At 42.1% G+C, this 19,426-nt stretch overlaps 1 protein-coding gene across 2 annotated transcripts in view; it reads right to left on the bottom strand.

Moving 5' to 3' along the window:
- usta (uronyl 2-sulfotransferase a) overlaps positions 1 to 19,426 on the bottom strand; it is a 61,181-nt gene that overhangs the window by 18,496 nt on the left and 23,259 nt on the right. Inside the window, exons 2-4 of one of the 2 annotated variants that reach the window (XM_037750717.1) lie at positions 14,506 to 14,622; positions 7,461 to 7,504; positions 349 to 504 (exon numbers count right to left, since the gene is read on the bottom strand). In XM_037750717.1, the coding sequence (XP_037606645.1) occupies positions 349 to 504; positions 7,461 to 7,504; positions 14,506 to 14,622 (317 nt within the window). The remainder of the gene's footprint in view (positions 1 to 348; positions 505 to 7,460; positions 7,505 to 14,505; positions 14,623 to 19,426) is intronic. The other variant, XM_037750718.1, reaches the window with a different exon arrangement.

Genomic DNA, 19,426 nt, shown 5'->3' with positions numbered 1-19,426 from the left:
TTAATCTAATTTAATTTATTTCCTAGATGTTATCAGCATAATAAAAATTACTGAGCATATGACAATGTAAAAAGATAAAAATGGAAATCTGAACATCAATATTTCCATGATTTGGGGGGAAAAATCCATTATCTGATGAAGATAATGTGATGTGATCAAGAGCTCCAGCAATTAAGGCACTTAATTCTAATAAATCCCCTATCCAACTCCAATCTTCTTGGGTATTTAATTAACTGGAGGTGTAACAATTACTCGTGTCGACCACACAATGGAGAAATGACAAACTATCATAAAACCTCTCGCCCTTAAATCCATCCCTTATCTGCACCGTCATCTCCTTCCTCTTACCTGTTCATGTTTCGTGAGGCGTGTTTTATTGTGGATGTCAGAGGAGACCAGGTTGAACTGGTGTTTCTCAGCCAGTAATCTCAGCAAGATGACCACCGTCCGGCTGCCGCACTTCCCCACACGGTTATAAACCACCTGGCTGGGGAACGGGAGCACCTGCGAACACATGCAGAAATACATAAGGAGAAAGAAAGAAAAAAACAGTGATCTATAGATTAAACTGTTTCTTATTGTATGTTACTCTCACTGGTGTTAAGTATGTTAAGATGTCACTATATGAATTGTACTGATGTGTGTTCAATTTAGGGCTGCCCCCTTTTAGTCGATTAGTCGACTAATCGTCGTTTTGGTCTTAGTCGACTAAGACTTCTAAAGTCGATTAGTCATTTTTTATACTTTTTTTTCATGCTGAATGAGAATTTATGAAACTTATGAGCACATCTCTGGTAAACAAAAGATTTAAAGTGCTGCTTTTGTGTGATTCTTTGTGGAGAACTTTTACAGATCTGTTGATTAAATCAACGAATGTATGAGCTTAAGTCGACTAAGAATTTCTTCAGTCGAGGACAGCCCTAGTTCTATTTATAGCACATTTCAGGGCACAAGTGTGTCGAACACAACTGGTCATAAAAGATGGTAAAGGAAAAGACACAAAGTGTGAAAAGTGATACAAGGAGGAGGAAAAAAAAGGACAAACACAAAGGAAATTCATCAAGTTCTGGCTGGATTCTCTTGCCTCTTTTCCTGCAACCTTTGACCTTCTGTTGCTCACATCTACTCTCCCTGGGGCTGGACTAAATTGACCCTGCAATGTATTCCCTTTCAGTTACGAAACACACACACACACACACACAGACACACACACTCAAAGATTGAGTGTAGGCATGCGTGGATTCATCTTCTCTCCTCATATGCTCATATGAACTGAACTCAATGAGTCAGAGATTCTGCTGACTTCTCTGCAAAGCGATACTGACGCAACTCTTTTAGTGTTTTATCACACACACACACACAAGCATGTACGCCCGTCATGACTCACCAATTAAACAAGTAGCTCAGCCGTGATTCAGAGAGACAAATAAAGTGGAAGTGTGTGTGTGAGAAATGTTGTTTACCTCTGAAAAACAGGCTTGTGACAGCAAATCTTTGCTTCCAAGAAAGAGGAAGTTGAGGCTGACATGTGTATTGAACATGAGACTCATTTTAGCACAAGGGCAGCAAGAATGCACTAATTTGGCAATTATCCCTGAGGGCCGACAAGGTTTACACAAGCGGCCCCTTAAGAATGAAGGCTATCCGAGCGAATGTACCAGCGAGAACGAGAGTGACAGAAAATTGGGGCCAGTTAAAGGAATTAAGTGAAGAATGAGAGAGAGAGGGAGGGAGACACAGGTCATTTAAAAGACATCTGGAAGATTTCTTTTTATTGTAAAAGTGATAGAGATCTACACCAAAAACAACAAAGGCAGGTCAGTGCTGTGTTGCCTTGAAAAACCCTTCTTCCTCTTCACTTCAAATAACGCTTTCCTGTAAATCAGATGGGGGAAAAAATGCGGCAGTGATAAATTCTTGTCGGCATTCCCAGTCTGGAATGGTGATTGTGCTTTTCCCAGGGGGAGTTTCTGGATATCTGACAGGCTGCGTGTTTGGAGGCAAGTCTGACTGACTGAATTAACTAGCTCACTCGCTCATGGGGTGACTTGTTTACGAACAAATTGGCTAGTTTTATAGTCCACTGGTGATAGGAAATTAGTATGAATCTTTAGTTAATCTCAGTGCTCTTTAGCGCCGCTGCTGCAGACAGTAGTTTCCACACCATAGAGCTTCTGCAGCCACACACACACTTGCTGATTTTGTTTTGTCTCCTCCAAAAGCAGCAGTTCCACCCAGGCTCTGCAAAAACAGCAAGAGCCTCTTTGAGTGTTTGCCAAGTAGAAAGAAAGAGAAAGTATAACAACAGGATGGAGAGCGAAGGAGTCAAGTAGGGAGAAAGAAAGAGATGGAGAGGGGGGAGTTAGTTGGAAGAGAAAATTACAGCATCGGTCTGATGACTGGCCGTCACCGCATCGATCCCGTTTTGTTTTTCCCAGAATCAGAGCATTTTACGGGACGTCATAAGAGACTGAACCGGTTTGACAACATGTCAAAATAAGATGTGTGCGTACATTTGCCCCAGGATGAGGTAGGGAGTGCTGGAAAAACAATTCACAGGTGAAATCTGTGCTATTTATACAAGCTTATACAAGTTTTGTTGACAGGCGTGCTTCAGCTTGCGTCACATGCTGGAATACAGTCATCATTTACTGTAAAGCAATCTTATATATCAGATATTGTTAAAAAATATCAAACATAAAAACCCCAAAATAACGATCAATAGTTTCGATTTCACTCAGTTTTGGGAAAATATTTTGCGCAGACAGGAGACGGTTTTCTTGGACTGCAGTCCTCCACATTCCTCAGTGTTTGCCAAGTAACCACAGACTTCTCAGTTTATCACAATAATGAGCCGGAATGAAATATATGCAGTGTTTTGCAGGACACCAGTCCCCGCTGATATGATGACAAATGACTGTATCAGACCTCTGACAGCCTGCTGTTGTGTAACACAAGAATAACATAACAGAGATGCCATCAAAAGTCCAGATCTCCCGTCGGCATTGACAGCAGTGAAAGGGCAACCTTTCCGTTAGTGCTATTGTTGTTCCCACTCTGTGGAGCTATAAAGTTTCTGATGCACGCTGTGAGATATGTTCGCAGCGACTGTCAGTAAAGGATTCTGTCAATAGTGTAAAAAAGCATTATGTAACAGGGCCGTGTCTGCACTGGACGTTCCAACTCCAGAGAGTCAGACTGATTGTTGTGGTATTTGCAGCTCTGATGCTGGCGAGTCGATATCAAGCAGACATTGAGGAGATGAGTAGTCCTGCACCTCTCACGCTTTCTCTTCCACTCTCGCTCCTCTTACTTTCTCAGTGTCCTTTCTTTTCTAACACCCTGCCCACACACTTGCACCAAAAGCCTGCAAACGCTTCATGCTGTTTTGAGACATTTTCAGACGTGACATTGCTGGTTCAACAAACATAAACTATCGTCTCTGCATCATGGCCGTGACCACCCATTTCTGCAGCGAAAGAACAGAATTCTGGCACCTCCAATCACATAACGGACAACATGTCCTGGTTTGCCACATGTCATACATCTTCCTGCTGCAGATCCTGGAAACCCACGCAGGTATATGTCACCGCTAACCTGCACTCTGCTGCTTTTAGTTAGCCCTGCTCCGGGTTCATTGCTCTCTACTGTCAACTGCTCATCCCACACTGAGTGGAGATCCGCATGTTAAGGTTTCAGTCAAGGGCACAGTAGAGATTCTCAGCGCTTCCTGTTATTAATGATATATCCATTCATCTCCACTCCCACCCGGAGAAGGAGCGCGGGAGCCTCACAGCTCTGAGTAGCTGTGACAGCGGAGTTTCCATCCAAGTATATGTTTATGTGAATTAAGATGAATTGACTTTCAATGACGGAGAGGAAATGGGAAACTCTGACTACATTTCCGTACGCTCCTTTACACTTGTTGGATACAGAAACTTAATGTGCGTGACAAATGGAGATTGAATTGCTTTTGTTGGATAACAAATAATCTGCCAAGCTTGCAAGAACATTAGTTTGTGCATTAGGGTTATTTCTGAGAGTAAATGTCTGTTTTTGTCTTCTGGTTTCATTAAATATGGAAAATATTAGCTCACAACATCATCAAAACTTATGTTTTTTTTTCAGCCTCACTGTTTTCCTTTAGAAAAAATTCATCCGATTGGTCTTTTTTTAACATTTCAAAATGCATTTCAAACACTATGGTGGCTAAAAACTGTTCTCTTTAAGATCTAGTGCAATTAAGGAATTAATAAAAAACAAATGTTCTCCATGAAGTGATATTTCGAAACACATTTTACACACGTGTACGTGGAGGGGACATTCTTGCCATGCTTCCATACACATAAAGACTCCTAACGCTATTCTGAGAGCTGCGTGGTTTTTCCATACGCTCTCATTTACGTTGAGCTTTCAACTCCATTTCTAATGTTTCCCTACATTTACCATGGACCTCAGCCTTCTGCATGCACACACGCTGCAATGCGACCAACCTCTGCTGAAATATGAGATCAATCTCAGCTGCAGCAGGACGTCAACGAAAATATAATGAGAGACGTGGTTGATGTAGCGATCTCGCCGCTGACATGGCATTAGCATCATCTGTCTGGGAGATGAGATGACGACAGATGTGGAATCAATCAAAGTTAGCAGCTAATGTATAATCACAGCAAGCCTTGACTGTGTCTACGGAGGCTGGGTGTAGTTTGTGAAGCTACTTAAAAACCAGAGTGAAAAGAGGGAGAGAAAGTACAGTTGATCGATTTCAAACTTCAGGAATTTGGCGGGGCTTCTACAATAACAGTAACCCATTACATTTTTTATAATGTATGTAAATTACATCTTTATTCGCGATCCCAACTTCAAATCACATTTAGTTTCACTGGTTGATAATGTTGTATCTTTACTAAACCTCCTTTACTGCCTTATCTATGATTGATGGCCAATTCTAAGCTCCTTTAGGTGAATATTCACTGTAATTAAAATTAAAGATTAAATTATACAGCAGATGGCAAGAGTTTTTTCAGCCCTGATTAGTGTCTGCAGCTCTTCAGGCCATGCAGAGCAACGACAAGTTCCACCCGCGTACATCCCAAGTTAAATTGCATCCACGTTTCCACCCTCTCAGGATAGGGCAGGCAGTAGTGTATGTAGCCTGACAGGCAAAACCTGGGGCAAAGAAAGTCCACAAAAGTTGCTGCTCTTAAAGCTTATTGTTGTGAGCCGACAGTAATGGAGGTGATCCAGATGGGTGTATCAACAGCTTAATCAACTCAGTGATATTGAGTACAAATCTTTTGAGTTGATGAATGTCTACTTTAATTATTAAACAACGTTTAGAAAGGAACATGTTTTATTCAAAAGCTACAGAAATAAATCATAAAGTAAATTAATCTTTATCAGTCCCCGCTGCTTCCCTGAGACTTTCCCCCTCCATTAAAATCACACTTTTTGGTGTCAAAATGAATTCCAGAGCTTCTGTGTTTGTGTTATAATGTAAATATTCAGAATCGTTCAGAATCGCCTCAGGACACAGTCAAGCTGTTTCACTCTCAGGACTACCTTCGATGGGAAATGGTGGAAACTATTTGTGATTTATTAGACTTCATTTCCATTAAATTTCTACAAGCCTGTATAATATTGAGAGCTTGGCATCGACAGTATGTATAAAAGTAAATTGGCACTGTGTGTGCCCGTTGTTATTGAAATATAAAGGTTTGTTTCAGATAATAAATTTCCCTGGAAAATAAAACTGGTATCAAGAAAATTCCAGCAACTTCTCCACAGCGTTCCAGTCAGCCACAGTTTGTTGCACATAAATGACACAATATCACTGTTATCTGCATGAAAAAAACACTGTAGTTGCCTGGTTTGGCTTAGTGTGAGCATCACTTGCCACTCAGCAGGCTGGTTGGGTTAATTATCTCTGAGGAGAGGCAGCTGTGGAGCCTAATGGTCCCTGATGAGGATCAGGTGTGTGAAGCCTATAACTACCTCTGGCTTCCAGTGCTTAGATGCTCATTGTCTCATTGAGAGGTAATGAGAGCTTCATTCTGGTGCTGGCTGTGTAAAGGTGTGTGTATCGGTAGAAGTTGCCACCTGAACCTATCTGCCTGACTTGCTCACCATTTCTGTTTGCTCTTCGAGCTTAGTGGGGTATAGCCTGGCTTCTCAGTTTTGACCTGGCATTGCTGTCAGTGTCTTTTTCTTTAGTCTACTTCACTTTGTTTCCCAGAGAGTTTACCTTCTAGTCGGGTGCTCAGCAATAGTGTTTTAGTTTACTATCTGAGTCCCCTAATCTAAATATCTTAATGAGGGTAGGGAGCCTTTCTTTGTTTGGGTCATTGTGTATTTGGTGTTTCCCCTCTACCCTTCAATCACTTTTTATGGTTACCCTTCTGGGGCTAACTTTAAGATTACCCTGGTCTGCAATTGCATCCCACTCCCCGTTACCCTGACATAATGACTCAGCCACTGTCAAACACAGCGAACCCTCCCATCACCAACCCACAAGCTTCAGAGCTTGACATACAACTAGCCGTGCATGGGCAGGCTATCACTGCATAGGGAGACCCAATAGGCTCCCATGAGCAGATGCTCTGTACCATCACTGAACAACCCATTTACAGTAACCAGGACTGACTCCACCCAAAGTCCAAGCACCAAACCTTGTAGCCCACCAAGCATTTTTTAGGCCCTTCAATCACTTGCAATTTTTGTGGTTACCCTCCTGGGGCTAACTTTAAGATTCCCCTGGTCCGCAATTGCGTCCCACTTCGTTACCCTGACACTTATTGGCCACTGGCCAGAATAGGCTTTTTTCAAACACATAACTCACAAACAAAGCCCAGATGTGACCAAAGTAAACAGTAAATCAGCCACAAACTAACCTGTAACCAAACCAGACGACCTGTCAGGTTAGTTATGTATTAAATTCTGTGCCCAAACCAGGAAAAACACCAGACTCTTCGATCAGAACGGGGGGTGGGGGAGAGTAATGACGAAGATGGGCATCAGATAGGTGACGAATGAGGTGAAAATGAGGTGGTGATTGACTCAAGGAGATAATGAACAAGGGGCAGACAGAGGGAGAAAGAAGTTGGCAGGGAGAGAAAGAGGGAGCATAGAAGAGAGATGGTCATGCAGACGTGCAGCTGGATGAATACAAGGCCTCTGTGTCAGCGCTGTGTGTATGTGTGTGTGTAAGAGAGAGTGTGTTCAGAGCATTACTGTAGCACTGAAGCCAGGTCTAGTTGGTATTTAGAGAGAGTTTGCACGCAGATCTTTCACACAGACCTAACCCTTATCCTGACTGGACTGAACTGGCTTGGAAACGCAGGGCAGCACATCAGAGAGGACGAGAGTTAGGGGGAAAAATTAAAGGTCAAAGAGGGGAAAAAGGGATAAAAGAGGGAGAAGGAGTGAAATGGGAAATGACAGAGAGATAGAGGAAGACTTACTCTTGGAGCAGGGGGTCCGTGGTCATCCAGATATGTGGATTCACCTGCAAAGACAAGAAAGTATGAGGTTAGGATTCACTCCATTGACAGAGACCGGAAGACTCAAGCATCATAAATAAAAATAATCAATGGGCATCAAAAACAGCTACTTTACATCAGCGTGATAGCTGCAAGAAGGAGGTGATTGAACTGTGTTGCCAGTTTGAGAACTCCAAAGAGGATGGTGTAAAGAGGATTACATGCTTCAAAAAGCACCCAAGCAAGACTGTAATGGAATGGCAATTCCCCGAAGTGCATGTTTGAAACAAAGTCATCTATTTGCTTTTCTCAATCATACAATTTACTCACTTCAATAAGGCGTGGCTGTCCAAATAAAATCAATTTGGACATCTGGAGTTTTTCAAATAGCCCGAAGGGTGTCTATTTGTAGGTTGAGAAGAATATCTTACTTCTTAAAATACATAATCCATTAGAAAAACAGTGGATTAGCGGACATGCACTGTCACAAAGCTGAAACCAGGCTGTTTTTCTTGCTCATGAGAAGCAGATTTTTTTTTCCCGAGATACTGGTGGCTCTTAAACTCTCCCATGTCCCCCTTTGGAAACAAGAAAAGAGTTCATGTCCCCAACCGCTTGCAATGAATTTAGTTTTTCATCATTTTTTGGAAATTAGTAACAAAACATCCATCCATCCATTATCTGTAACCGCTTATTCTATTCAGGGTTGCGGAGGGGTTGGAGCCGATCCCAGCTGACATTGGGCGAAGGCGGGGTACATGCAAACTCAACACAGAAGGGCCCTGCAACCTTCCTGCTGTGAGGTGACAGTGCTAACCACTGCACCACCGTGCAGCCCACAATCTAACGTGAATGCCATTGTATTGAAATATCATTATCAAGATCATGAACAGTCAGTTTCTTTTTTGCAAATGAATAATACAAGTTTTAGGTAAAAAAAGACAAGATTCTCCCATTGACAGTGAACCTGTGAGCAAGATGCTGTGTCATATTTTGGTTTGACTGATGTGTCTTCTTAATGAGCGTCACTTGTTTTTCTTCTCTTGTATCTTATATGTTTCGGTCTATGTAAATATTGCTTTTTTATTCTGCCCACATTAATCAGATCCAACTTTAGTTCAGCTCCACATGTTCCCCTTGCCACGCCCTACCGTTTTAGAAGCTGCACCAAACAACAGGTGGCACTTCACTTCAAAAAACCCAATGCCCCAACACAACAAAAACTCTGTCATCTCTGCCAGAGTTACCCACAGAAAACAGCGTAGCTCTTCTGCATTAAGTCTGAGGATGTCACGAAGAGTCACAACCTCTTTATACAGTATATCGAACACTGTGGAGCTGTTTTATGAGGGAACAATGGAGCTCATTCAAGGCTGCCCCCACACTTAGGATCTGTGCCTGCTTTTCTACCCACTCTCCAAATCCATACCCTGGCTTCAGACAGCGGCCTTTTCTTTGGCCCATGCGCGCACACACACACACACACACACACACAGAGATGCATTGCTTCCCATCGCATTTACAACATTCAGGTGGGACGCCCAGGAGAGAGGGAGACAGACAAATTGGAGAGCGTAGGGGGAAGTAAAGCTATAAAGAGAAGAAATATTACATAAGAGAACAATCTCTCCTTGTGTCTGTGAAATGCGATCCAACACACGGATGAAAATAGCAAGAAATGACGCATGAACACACACATTCATAACCCGCCAAAGTTTCCCACTTGGCACACACTTAGAGATGTTATTGTATACTTGTGCTGGAAGTGTATTGTATGACTTTGTAAGTACTGTTTATACTTAAGATAGTAAGGCTTTGAGTAATTGGTCTTACACTGAGATCCAATCTGCCTCTGTTTGGCTCTGTGACAAAATCACACACACACACACACACACTGCAGTTACTGTAGAACCTGCTTGACTTTCTATGTGTGTTGTGGCTCATTAATTTATCGGGAGCTGGATGTATAAATACTGACACAGCTGCACTTTGCTCACCCTCAGGTGTTTTTTAGACTCTATCTTTGCATATGGATTTGTCTCTCTCATGACTTTTCCTGAGGAATGCAGAGGGAGGTTTTCGCAGCTCTTCTCTGAAGCATTGGAGGTCATAGCAGGGCGAGGATGCAGAGAGGCAGACGTCTCTGCTCTGTCCTATGGCATCCATCACGGACAACCACCCCCCACGACCTCCAACCCTTCCCCACCTCCGGTGTGTGCTTCTCATTAGCGTTTTTGGATAAGGGATTGGAACTAATTTTCTCCAGGGCACGAGGCTCCTAAAAGCTGACAGCTGCCCTCCGCCCCCACCACCCACAGAGAGAGGGAAATGAACTTGAAGAGCCAATGTACAAGTGTACCGTACTCAACGACCCCATTGTCCTCTGATCCGCTGATGAGAGGATGACACTTTCATGGGACTCTTTGGCTTGATTACGAAATATTTCAATTCCAAAGCTGAACAAAACCGGCCCCAACCCACAAAAATTCATACCGTAGGGCTACTTTGTGGCAGCTGCATTTTTTATTGTTCTGTGTTTACATGATTTATTACCAATCTATGGTTTGATAACTATGACTTCACTCTGCCCCCCACACAGCTCCATCTGTTCGCACAAACACACAGGAATAACCTTCAAAACCAGCACTTGCATTTCACCATTTCCTTAACATGAAACGGATGCAGATGCTCACAGGAAACAGGGGTTCACCGAATGGATGGAAGAATATGAAAATGATGTGAATCTTAAGCTACAGCCACTCACAGACACCTAGATATCAACCTAGTTGAACACCTATATGCATGAATGGATTACTGAAGTGGTCCAGACAAGAAATAGCTTGGCACATAACTGTTGGAGACGTGTGCCATTATGGATCTGGAAAAAAAGGATTAAGCCTCTATTCAACCAAAGCATTAACAAAATAGTTTTAACCAACAACACAACTTCAGAGTTAAGATTCCTGCAAAACAACTAAACGATGTAGGCGGGGGCTTTTACATGTCTGTGTCCAGGAGATTCATTGTCTCATAATCCGCCCATGCACCTGGGAGATTTGGGATCAACATGACAGATAGGACAGTGCTCTCCACCTTCATCAAAACACCAAAGGAGGGAATATCATTTGGAGGACTGGTGTTCAATAAAAGACCACTAATATCTATGCCAAGGAGCAGTGAAACTGTTCTGGCAGCTTGTGGTGGCGTACCACCATACTAAAAAACTTAAATGTTGTTTTCTTGGTCACCTATCTGTAAGTAGGTAGAAGGAATACACGGGTCATGAATGGTCAAGTGGAGAAATTGTTAAGTAGGAGAGGGCAAAGGGCTCACTTAGGAAGTGAGGGAAGAATTCCCAAATTAAACAACAAAGGTCAGTGTCACCTTTGAACATCCTCATGTTTATCATAATGTGTGTGTGTGATTGAAGGAGAAACTAACCGGAGTGTGGGTATGCATGGGCCTGTAGCTAAATGGTTAATTGGATTACTGTGTCACAAGATCCATGGACTCGCCTCTGGCTAAGAGCAGCTGCATAACCATTCCATAAGTCCAATTATCTAATCAATACTGCCAGATGAACAACATAAATCAGTGGGTGCTTTTTACGTTTTAATCAGTGGATTCTAAAACGGTCTACTGTATATGTTACCCAGAAAAGGATAATAAAACAAAAACAAATTAAACAAAAAAAAACTGTTAAAAAGCATAATATGAAGCAGACTGTGTTACATACAATCTGTGCCATTTAGGCATGAGAACATTTTGTCAGTGGGTGTTACTTCCTGTCTGACAAAATTGTCACTAAATTAAGAAAAACTGCATGTGTAGCAAATACAAGCCTGTGATTTGCACAGCAAGACATCTCCACAAATACTGAACAAAACGTGCAAGTAATACAAGTTAAAAGCTAAAAACAATATTAGTGATTTATATAGCAGAACAAAATGTGAAACTCTGCTGATTATTGCCATACATGCTATTTTCTGCATGAATCAAAAATCCAACAGGATCTAATTATTGTCAGTCTAGTGAGGGAAGCTAAAACTAACTCTAAAACTCTACTCACACCACACAAAGCCACTATCAAACATCTATATCCTTAATACCGTATGTAGCACACTAACTATGAACCCTGCATTTACATAAGTGGAAGCATCCAATTAAACTTTAGCACCCAACACAAAAAAAAAAAGGAAAAGAAAAAGAAAAACAAGGTCAGCCGCTGTCCAGGAACTTGTTAAAGCGAATTACCACCTACATCAATTAGTCACCTCATTAGCTGAGTGGATTTTTTTTTCTCCAGTGAAAAAATGAGTCATGTGTTTGTTGTTAATTCAGAGGGTCAAGTTGTACAGCTGTGTCTCATCCACGCTTGTGGCTATTTTTGTAGCAATTTTTCTGCCGCTGTATTTCAGGCTTTGGTCCAGGAAGGTGATTGTCAATCCCGCCTACAATGCTCTGATTAGCATGGTTGTTTTTCCAGATTTGAATTAGTGAAAAAAACAAATCGGAGATGTGGAAAACAATTCAGAGGTCTGGAAGGCAGAGAAAAGGTTCATGCAGAAATAAATATGATGTGTTTTTGAGCAGAATACTGCCTCAGGATTCTTATTCTTTAGCGTGGAGAAATCATAACTTTGGTCGAAGACATGTATTTTATCAATATTGAAAAAAAGGTTGGTATTATATCCTGACATTTCAAACCAAAGCAAACTTGTACGGCGTATAGAGGTCTCTACATTTGTACGGGAAATAACCCATCAGGCTTCATCCCAGAACAATTCCTCCAGGCTCTGGTATTTCCCCCTTTGGTGTTGGCCTGCTTCAGGAATGCTACAGCAAGTTTGGGAATTTCATAAACATGTATTTAGAGCGTAGACCATTTCATTTACTTCGTGAAATTGGCGACCTAGCTAAGTAGAGCTTAGGAAAAGAACACATCCCAGAATAGGGTCGAGGTGGGAGCGGAAAACCACACAGGAATGGCTGTTGAGGATACGGCCAAGAGGATGGGCGCACAGTGTTGAAGTCAAGGGGCCGTTACAGAGCTGCTGCACCCGAATGTTCTACAAGTATGTGAAAGCAGATTACAGGTTCCTCAGACTGTGAAGACTAAACTCTCTCATCCATAACCACATCCTGCTGTAGTTTCTGTATCTACCGCAGACGTAAATGAAAGGTGTGGGCTTGCTTCAAGCCCCTATACTGACTGAGGAATATAGAGCATAGTTTTTAAACTAAACAGAGTGGACCGATCTTATGACAGTCTGCACTGCAGTCAAAAATTACATAACTTCAGCCTGATCCAGCTGTGTGAAACACACCCAGCTAAACTAGACACATGTCTCTGGTTACAGTCCTTACTAAACATTTGTGCCATAATAGAGAGCATATGCAAACAAAGTCAGCCTTACATACAAGCTTTTCGGTGTGTTTGTCTGTGAAATGTGTGTGTGTGGTCACCCAACCCTTTGATTTGGAGTAAGGGAGTGGCCCTCCATTAAGCCCCATAGCTCGACCCGTCTACCTAATTACAGAAGGGAGTTAATCTGAGGGTCAGGGTCTCCACCCTCTCCGCCCTGCTCCACATCACCCCTCAGTCACTCGAGAATCAACAATGGTCAGACAGCTTTGTGATATAAATAGAAAGGCGGTGCCGTTGCTATGTTATTGCAGGTGCCCAAAGACCAAAACTTGGTAGGGAGACTAATTTGCGGACGTATTTCTCCCCTAAAATTTTGGTTACTGGAATGGAGTAGGAGGACACACATGCACATAAATGCGCAGGGTTTGGGAGACGTCAGGGTGACTGTCAGCGTGTCATTTGTGGACACCGGCGGTTGCCACCGTGTATACTGTATGACAGGGACGTGCCGCTGAACTGATGACCCAGCAAAGCAGCGGTGGCTGCGCAGCCCCAGAGGCCTCAAATAAAAGACATACTTAGTGGAACAGGAAAAAAAGAAAAGCTTAATCATTTCCAATGTTCAGAGGAAACAGGAGTGACTCATATAATTCATGAGAAAATCCCCCATGTGAATGCTTTTAAAAATAGTTGACGGGTAAACTGGCACGGTAGCTGACAAAGATGCCACATGACAGCCCGCAGCGTTCACAACTGACACACTTTGAAGTAATGAACCAATTTGAATCGAATCTCGCATATTCTGTTAGATAACGGTTGATCAGTTCTGTATTTAGTCACCAGTGCATTTCAAAAAATGAAGTAACGCACTTTGAACTTTCAAAACTGCCATCAGTAGATTTCACACTTGACAACGTAAACTAATCCACGAGACGCCGACTGAGTCATTTGATGTCTCGGAATTTGAAGAGGCAGTTGACGAGGCTGAATGAAGCCGAGCAACGTGAATAAAATCAAGAGCAGGGAGTTTGAGCATGCAAAGAAACCCCATGAGAAGTAGTGGAGCATCACCTGATTCTGCAGGATTCCTGAATTTAATGCTTAAAGGAAATGGATTTCCATCATCTTCAGAATCAGCACAGTGCAGGGACTGATCTTCAGATGTTACGGGCTGTTTTTGCAGTATAATCTATTTAATTTAGGTGAGTGAAGTACATCAAGTATTACTCTAGGGCACTGATTTCTACACAAAAACAGGTATGAATCTTGACCTCGTGAGACCCTACTCTATTAGGCAGGCTGCCTCTGAAAATCAAGCTTTGAAATGAAGAAATGAGCCGTGAAGTAGAAAATTGGGCAAACAGTCGAGACCCTAATAGATGTCTGACGCCACGCTGCCAAAGTAGGAGAAGTAATCACTCATCAACTAGTCAGGCGGTGATGCTCTTTCTTCATAAAATCATGTGCGTGATCATGTCTATATATTGCCTCAATAATGACAAAGAATCATACGTCAGAATCAGATTACTGTTTGTTATCACAGGATGTGATGCTGTCAGGGATATCCCGTAAACCGCATGCTCTGTCAGCTAATTCTGGACAAGTCACTTCCCCCTCAGAGAGCACCAGAGTGCTTGTGCAGTTTGTTTTTTTACGTACCTCGTCTCTGCTTGTGGACATGTGGGCACGACACCAGCTGTCTTGCCGGCCTGTCCTTATGGATAAAGAGCCTGCCGCCGGCCATTTTGACTGACCAGTGATTTTTCTCACACACTCCTACAAAAGAAGCCAAATGGGAGGGGACCTTTTTAAGTCTTACGTTTAGATTGATAAAGAAAATTTGAATAATAAACAACAATATCCACTGGGGCACAAAATGTCAGTTATAGATAGAGATGCTATGGAAAGCTAAGGGAAGTATAGGTACAACATATATTTCTGTGTGTATAAGAGATTCATTAAAGCATGGTAGTGTGTTGAAGGACCAGTATGTTTGGTTAAAACTTGTCGGCAACACTCAAAAAACAAAAATATGTTTTTAGCACCTTGGTAGCTGAGTGGTTACAGTGCATGCGATATAACCGTAACATCCCGAGTTTGATTCTGGCCTTGGGACCTTTTATTGCATGTCATACCTCTCTCTTTCTCTTAGAGCTGCAACTAACTATTATTTTTACTGTTGATTAATCTTTTGATTATTTTCTCGATTAATCCATTAGTTGTTTGGTCTAAAATGTCAGAAAATTGTGAAGAATGTCGATCAGTTTTCCCCAAAGCCTAAGATGACGTCCTCAAATGTCTTGTTTTGTCCACAACTCAAAGATTCTGTCGTATAGGAGTAAAGAAACCAAAAAATAATTAATTTAAGAAGCTGAAATCAGAGAATTTTGACATTTGTTTTTCTTAAAAAATCACTCAAATCGATTATCAAAATAGTTGGCGATTAATTTAATAGTTGACAACTAATCGATTAGTCGTTGCAGCTCTACTTTCTCTTTCCCCCATTTCTATAGTGTCATCTGTCAAATAAAGCCACAAATGCCTCCAAAAAAAGAAACAAAATCCATGTAATTTCTGAATATTATATTATAACACATATACGTAAATAATGGTAGTCTCTCATACAACTACAACAACAACAGCTGCAGTTACACTTCAGCAGCCAACCCATTAAAACCATCCGCAACTGGGCATCTACTCAACCTCTGTTGCTTTGCACCAGCTCTCAACTCGCAAAACACACGCCAGATGTGGAAATGCATCATGCATTAATGGCTGGGCCCCACAGCTACACTCAATCACCACTGGTGCCATACACAACATGGAGCTGGAATGAAAACCCCTGGTTTTAGAGAGTAAATTCAGTAATTTGTTGTGAGCTGTTGTGCAGTTAGCGCCAGCAAGATGTCCTTTTTCCATAAACACACATTATGATCGTCTTTAAGAATAAGAAATGGTTGTTCAGTTGGCTTTGACTGTGGCTAAGTACCTGAAAACATACAGTAAATTCATCTTACTCACATGCGTTGGTAACAGAATTCAATCATATTATTAACGATTGATTAAAATAACTAACATTTACACAATTATTTTGTTGTTTATACCAGTGTTTTTTTACAATATCTTAACTGGAAGCTTTTACTGTAATAGCCTTTATATTTACCACCATGTCGGCCCGGCTGCAACCGGGACAGAAGGTTCTGTCTGAGTGAAAGAAGCCAAAAACACCCCGCTTTAATTGTTTGTTTACGACACAGCTCCCTTGGCCCTGAGCCTCAACAAACATAGTTTTTGAAAGAATCTTATCTGCTTCTTTTTTTGGCAACACAAGCTTTGTTTATCACTTTGTCCCTGTTCTTCATCGTCTATATGAAACCTGACATCTAACTAACCATTAGGAAGAAAAAGGATAAAAGAATTGGAAAGGCAAAAAAAGGATTACAATGTGTTATTACAACTCCTTTCATCATGACAATGTCGGCTGAAAACAGCCGGTTGTGGGAGCTGTAAACAATCTACACCCTTGTTTTAGCAGTCAGTGGTGATGCTGCTGAGTCACAAATGAGGCATGCTATAGATAAATATGGAAAAACACAAAGAGCTGCTGGGTGCGCACTCATGCCTAGCTGCACAATCATCACCATACCAGATATTTTCAGACTGTTGGTGAACCAAATCATTCGCTGGCCTTTCATGATGTTAAGCCATGAAAGGTTTCTCTTTCTGCCTCCACTGTGAACGTACTAAAAAGCAGCCATTATGAACACTAAGGGTGAGCAACTCCTGCTGTTACGTGCCAAGAATCATTGCTTTATATGTTCAACGGTTCCACACGAATGCAAAAAAAAATGGTTCACGAGTCTTAAACCTGCAAGCTTTCTCCCGCTGTGTGCGATTTAACGCTGAGCGTCGGCTATCTGCTTGCTTTAGGTTTCATGCTCGGATGTGCATGTAGCCACTGAGAGAGCCTGGAATCTGGAAGACCTGCAATGTGCTCTCTATCACAGTTGCACAGAGCAGCACGCTTTAACCCCTGAGCCAAGGACACGCATAGTCATAAAAACAATCACATCTGTGAGGAGCACTGAATGAGGCCACGACACAGTGAAGCAGAACTTAAAGGAACAGTTTGACATTTTTGGGAAATACACTTAGTAGCTTTCTTGTTGAGAGTTAGATGAGAATATTGATGCCATTCTCATGTCTGTATGCTAAATATGCAAAACGTTGTCATACTCAACTCATAAAATACTGCAACCTTGTCAGTGGCCCTATGCTTCAAACTATGACGCTCTAAAGTGGGTGCCCTTATATCGTCAGTTTTGGACGTGTCAGGGATGGCATGTTAGTTTGGTCAGTTTCCGCTGCCTAGTGTCTTTTCAAAATAAACTTCTGTGTTAAAAGGAAAAGTACAGTTTCCTCTTGTTACATGCATACAGTCTCTTTTCAAAATAAACTTCCAACGTAGGTTTACTTACGCAACAAAATTACTTGATTAGGCTTAAGAAAACATTGTGTTTTGGGTTAAAATAAGCATGTTTGTTACATAGAATAAGTATGCACACTACGTAACACCACGTAAGTAGGCTATGTAACTAACAAAACTACAGTAAATAAGTCAACATCGACTTGGTTTCACACGGGACATGAACAGTGGGCTCCTATAGGTGAAAGTCCTGTGTTTGTTTGACTCCCTCCCAACCTACTCAAACTTCCTTGCTATTTAAACTAGGCCTACTGTACGTCAGTTGCTCTGCCCGTCTAATAATGACGCTGTTTGGTGTACATTGGAGACGTAAGATGCGTTTCATACGGACGCTAAAGGGTATACCTCGTGCGTCGGTATCAGACGCCGAGAGGCACTGACAAAGCTGCGGTATTTGACGTGCTGGGAGTGAGAATGGGTTGAAATATGATGATGAAGCCAGGAGACAGTTAGTTTAGCATAGCATACAGACTGGAAACTGGGATAAACAGCCTTGCTCTGTCCAAAGGGAAAAAGAAAATCAGCGCACCTGAAGCCAATTTATTAGATTTAGAGGTGCTGGTATGTGGACTTTATCTGTTCCCCCATGTTTCCCGTCTTTATGCTAAGATAAGATAATCTGCTGCTGGTTATAACTTCATATTTAGCATATAAACAACAAACTCTTGGGAAGAACAAGCTAAATGTCAAACTATTTCTTGATCTCCTGTCTTCTTGTGGTTTCTTATACTCTTAATAATAAAAAAAGAAACAACAACAATTATATTGTACATGTCCGCAGATTGACGTTCATGCACACATGCAGAACGTCTGTAGTGTGCAATGTGTAAATCACCTGCGGCCCCCGCGGCCTTCAGGACCCTGTGTGGGGGTGTGGATATAAAGTTATGGACAGAAGGAAGCAGAATGGGTGCAACGGAGGGAAGAGAGAAGACAAAAAGTACCACGTGAAGGAGCGGTCTGAAAGAAGCTGGTGAATGACTACAGAGAACCAGAATTCCTCTGGGTTTGTCATGTGACAGAAGATTCAGGAAAAGCAGCTGCTGTAGTCTGCAGCGTAGCGAGGAAATGAAAAGAAATGAAAAGAAAGAAAGTCAGGGAGGGGGGGGGGAGTACGGAGAGGGGAAGAGTGAGAGACGGCGAGAGAGAGAAAACAGGAACAAATTGTTATCAAATCAGTTTTTTGAGCCCTCTGCGGAGGTCAGCAGAAGAAGATGAATTGCACTATCTGGCAGCTAGAGCTTCCTCAACGGCCTGAAATGCCTTCAACAGAGAAAAACATAATGATTCTACCAGGAAGCACAGATTCATACACACACACACACACACAGACATAGATAGAGTGCTGCTGTATATACAGTACACACACACACACACACACAAGGACTGAAATAAAAACAGTAAAATCACGATCAGCTGGTGTTCTCCTGTCTAGTTATGTATAATGTGATTATATGTGAAAGGTAATAAAAATTAGCAACTCAATATGATGATTATTGGTTGTAATTATTAAGCGGCCAATGGGGTGTGATTGGATTTTATTGCTTCCTGACAGGAAGTGCTGGCCCAGGGGCTCAACCCAGCTGTGAGAAAGACCCTTTTTCTTATGGACGATGACAGGAGATGCATGCATTCCTCTGTATATTGTTATGACAGAACTTTAATCAGAACAGTGTGCGTGTCCATGTGTGTAACCATGTGCGAGTCAAACATTCACAAGCAGAAGAGCTATTTATTTTGATGCCTCACATCTAATCTCTCGCTGTCTCTGCGGCAGCGGCAGCGGCAGCAGCAGTCCTTATCAGACTTTGCTCACCAGCGAGCAGGGCAGGGACGATGCCGCCGCAGCTCGGCCCTGCAGAACAAACAGACTGCATAAAGAGAGCCTGTGTGGTGCTAAATCTCACACTGGAGTGAGGGGCAGAAGTGATGTGGAGGAGAGGGAGGCACTTAAAGAGAAAAATAAAGGTTTGTGAGAGATAAAGGACAGAGGTAGGCGAACGAGCGATGCTCAGAAATGATGGAATGGAATGAGAGAGAGAAAAAAAAGCTGGGGAGTTGTAATAGCTTTCTGGATAGCCTTGTCAAAACTGA

Source organism: Sebastes umbrosus, chromosome 18 (assembly GCF_015220745.1).
Source record: "Sebastes umbrosus isolate fSebUmb1 chromosome 18, fSebUmb1.pri, whole genome shotgun sequence".
NCBI classification, from domain to species: Eukaryota; Metazoa; Chordata; class Actinopteri; order Perciformes; family Sebastidae; genus Sebastes; species Sebastes umbrosus.
This window is presented reverse-complemented; position numbering and strand designations above follow the sequence as displayed.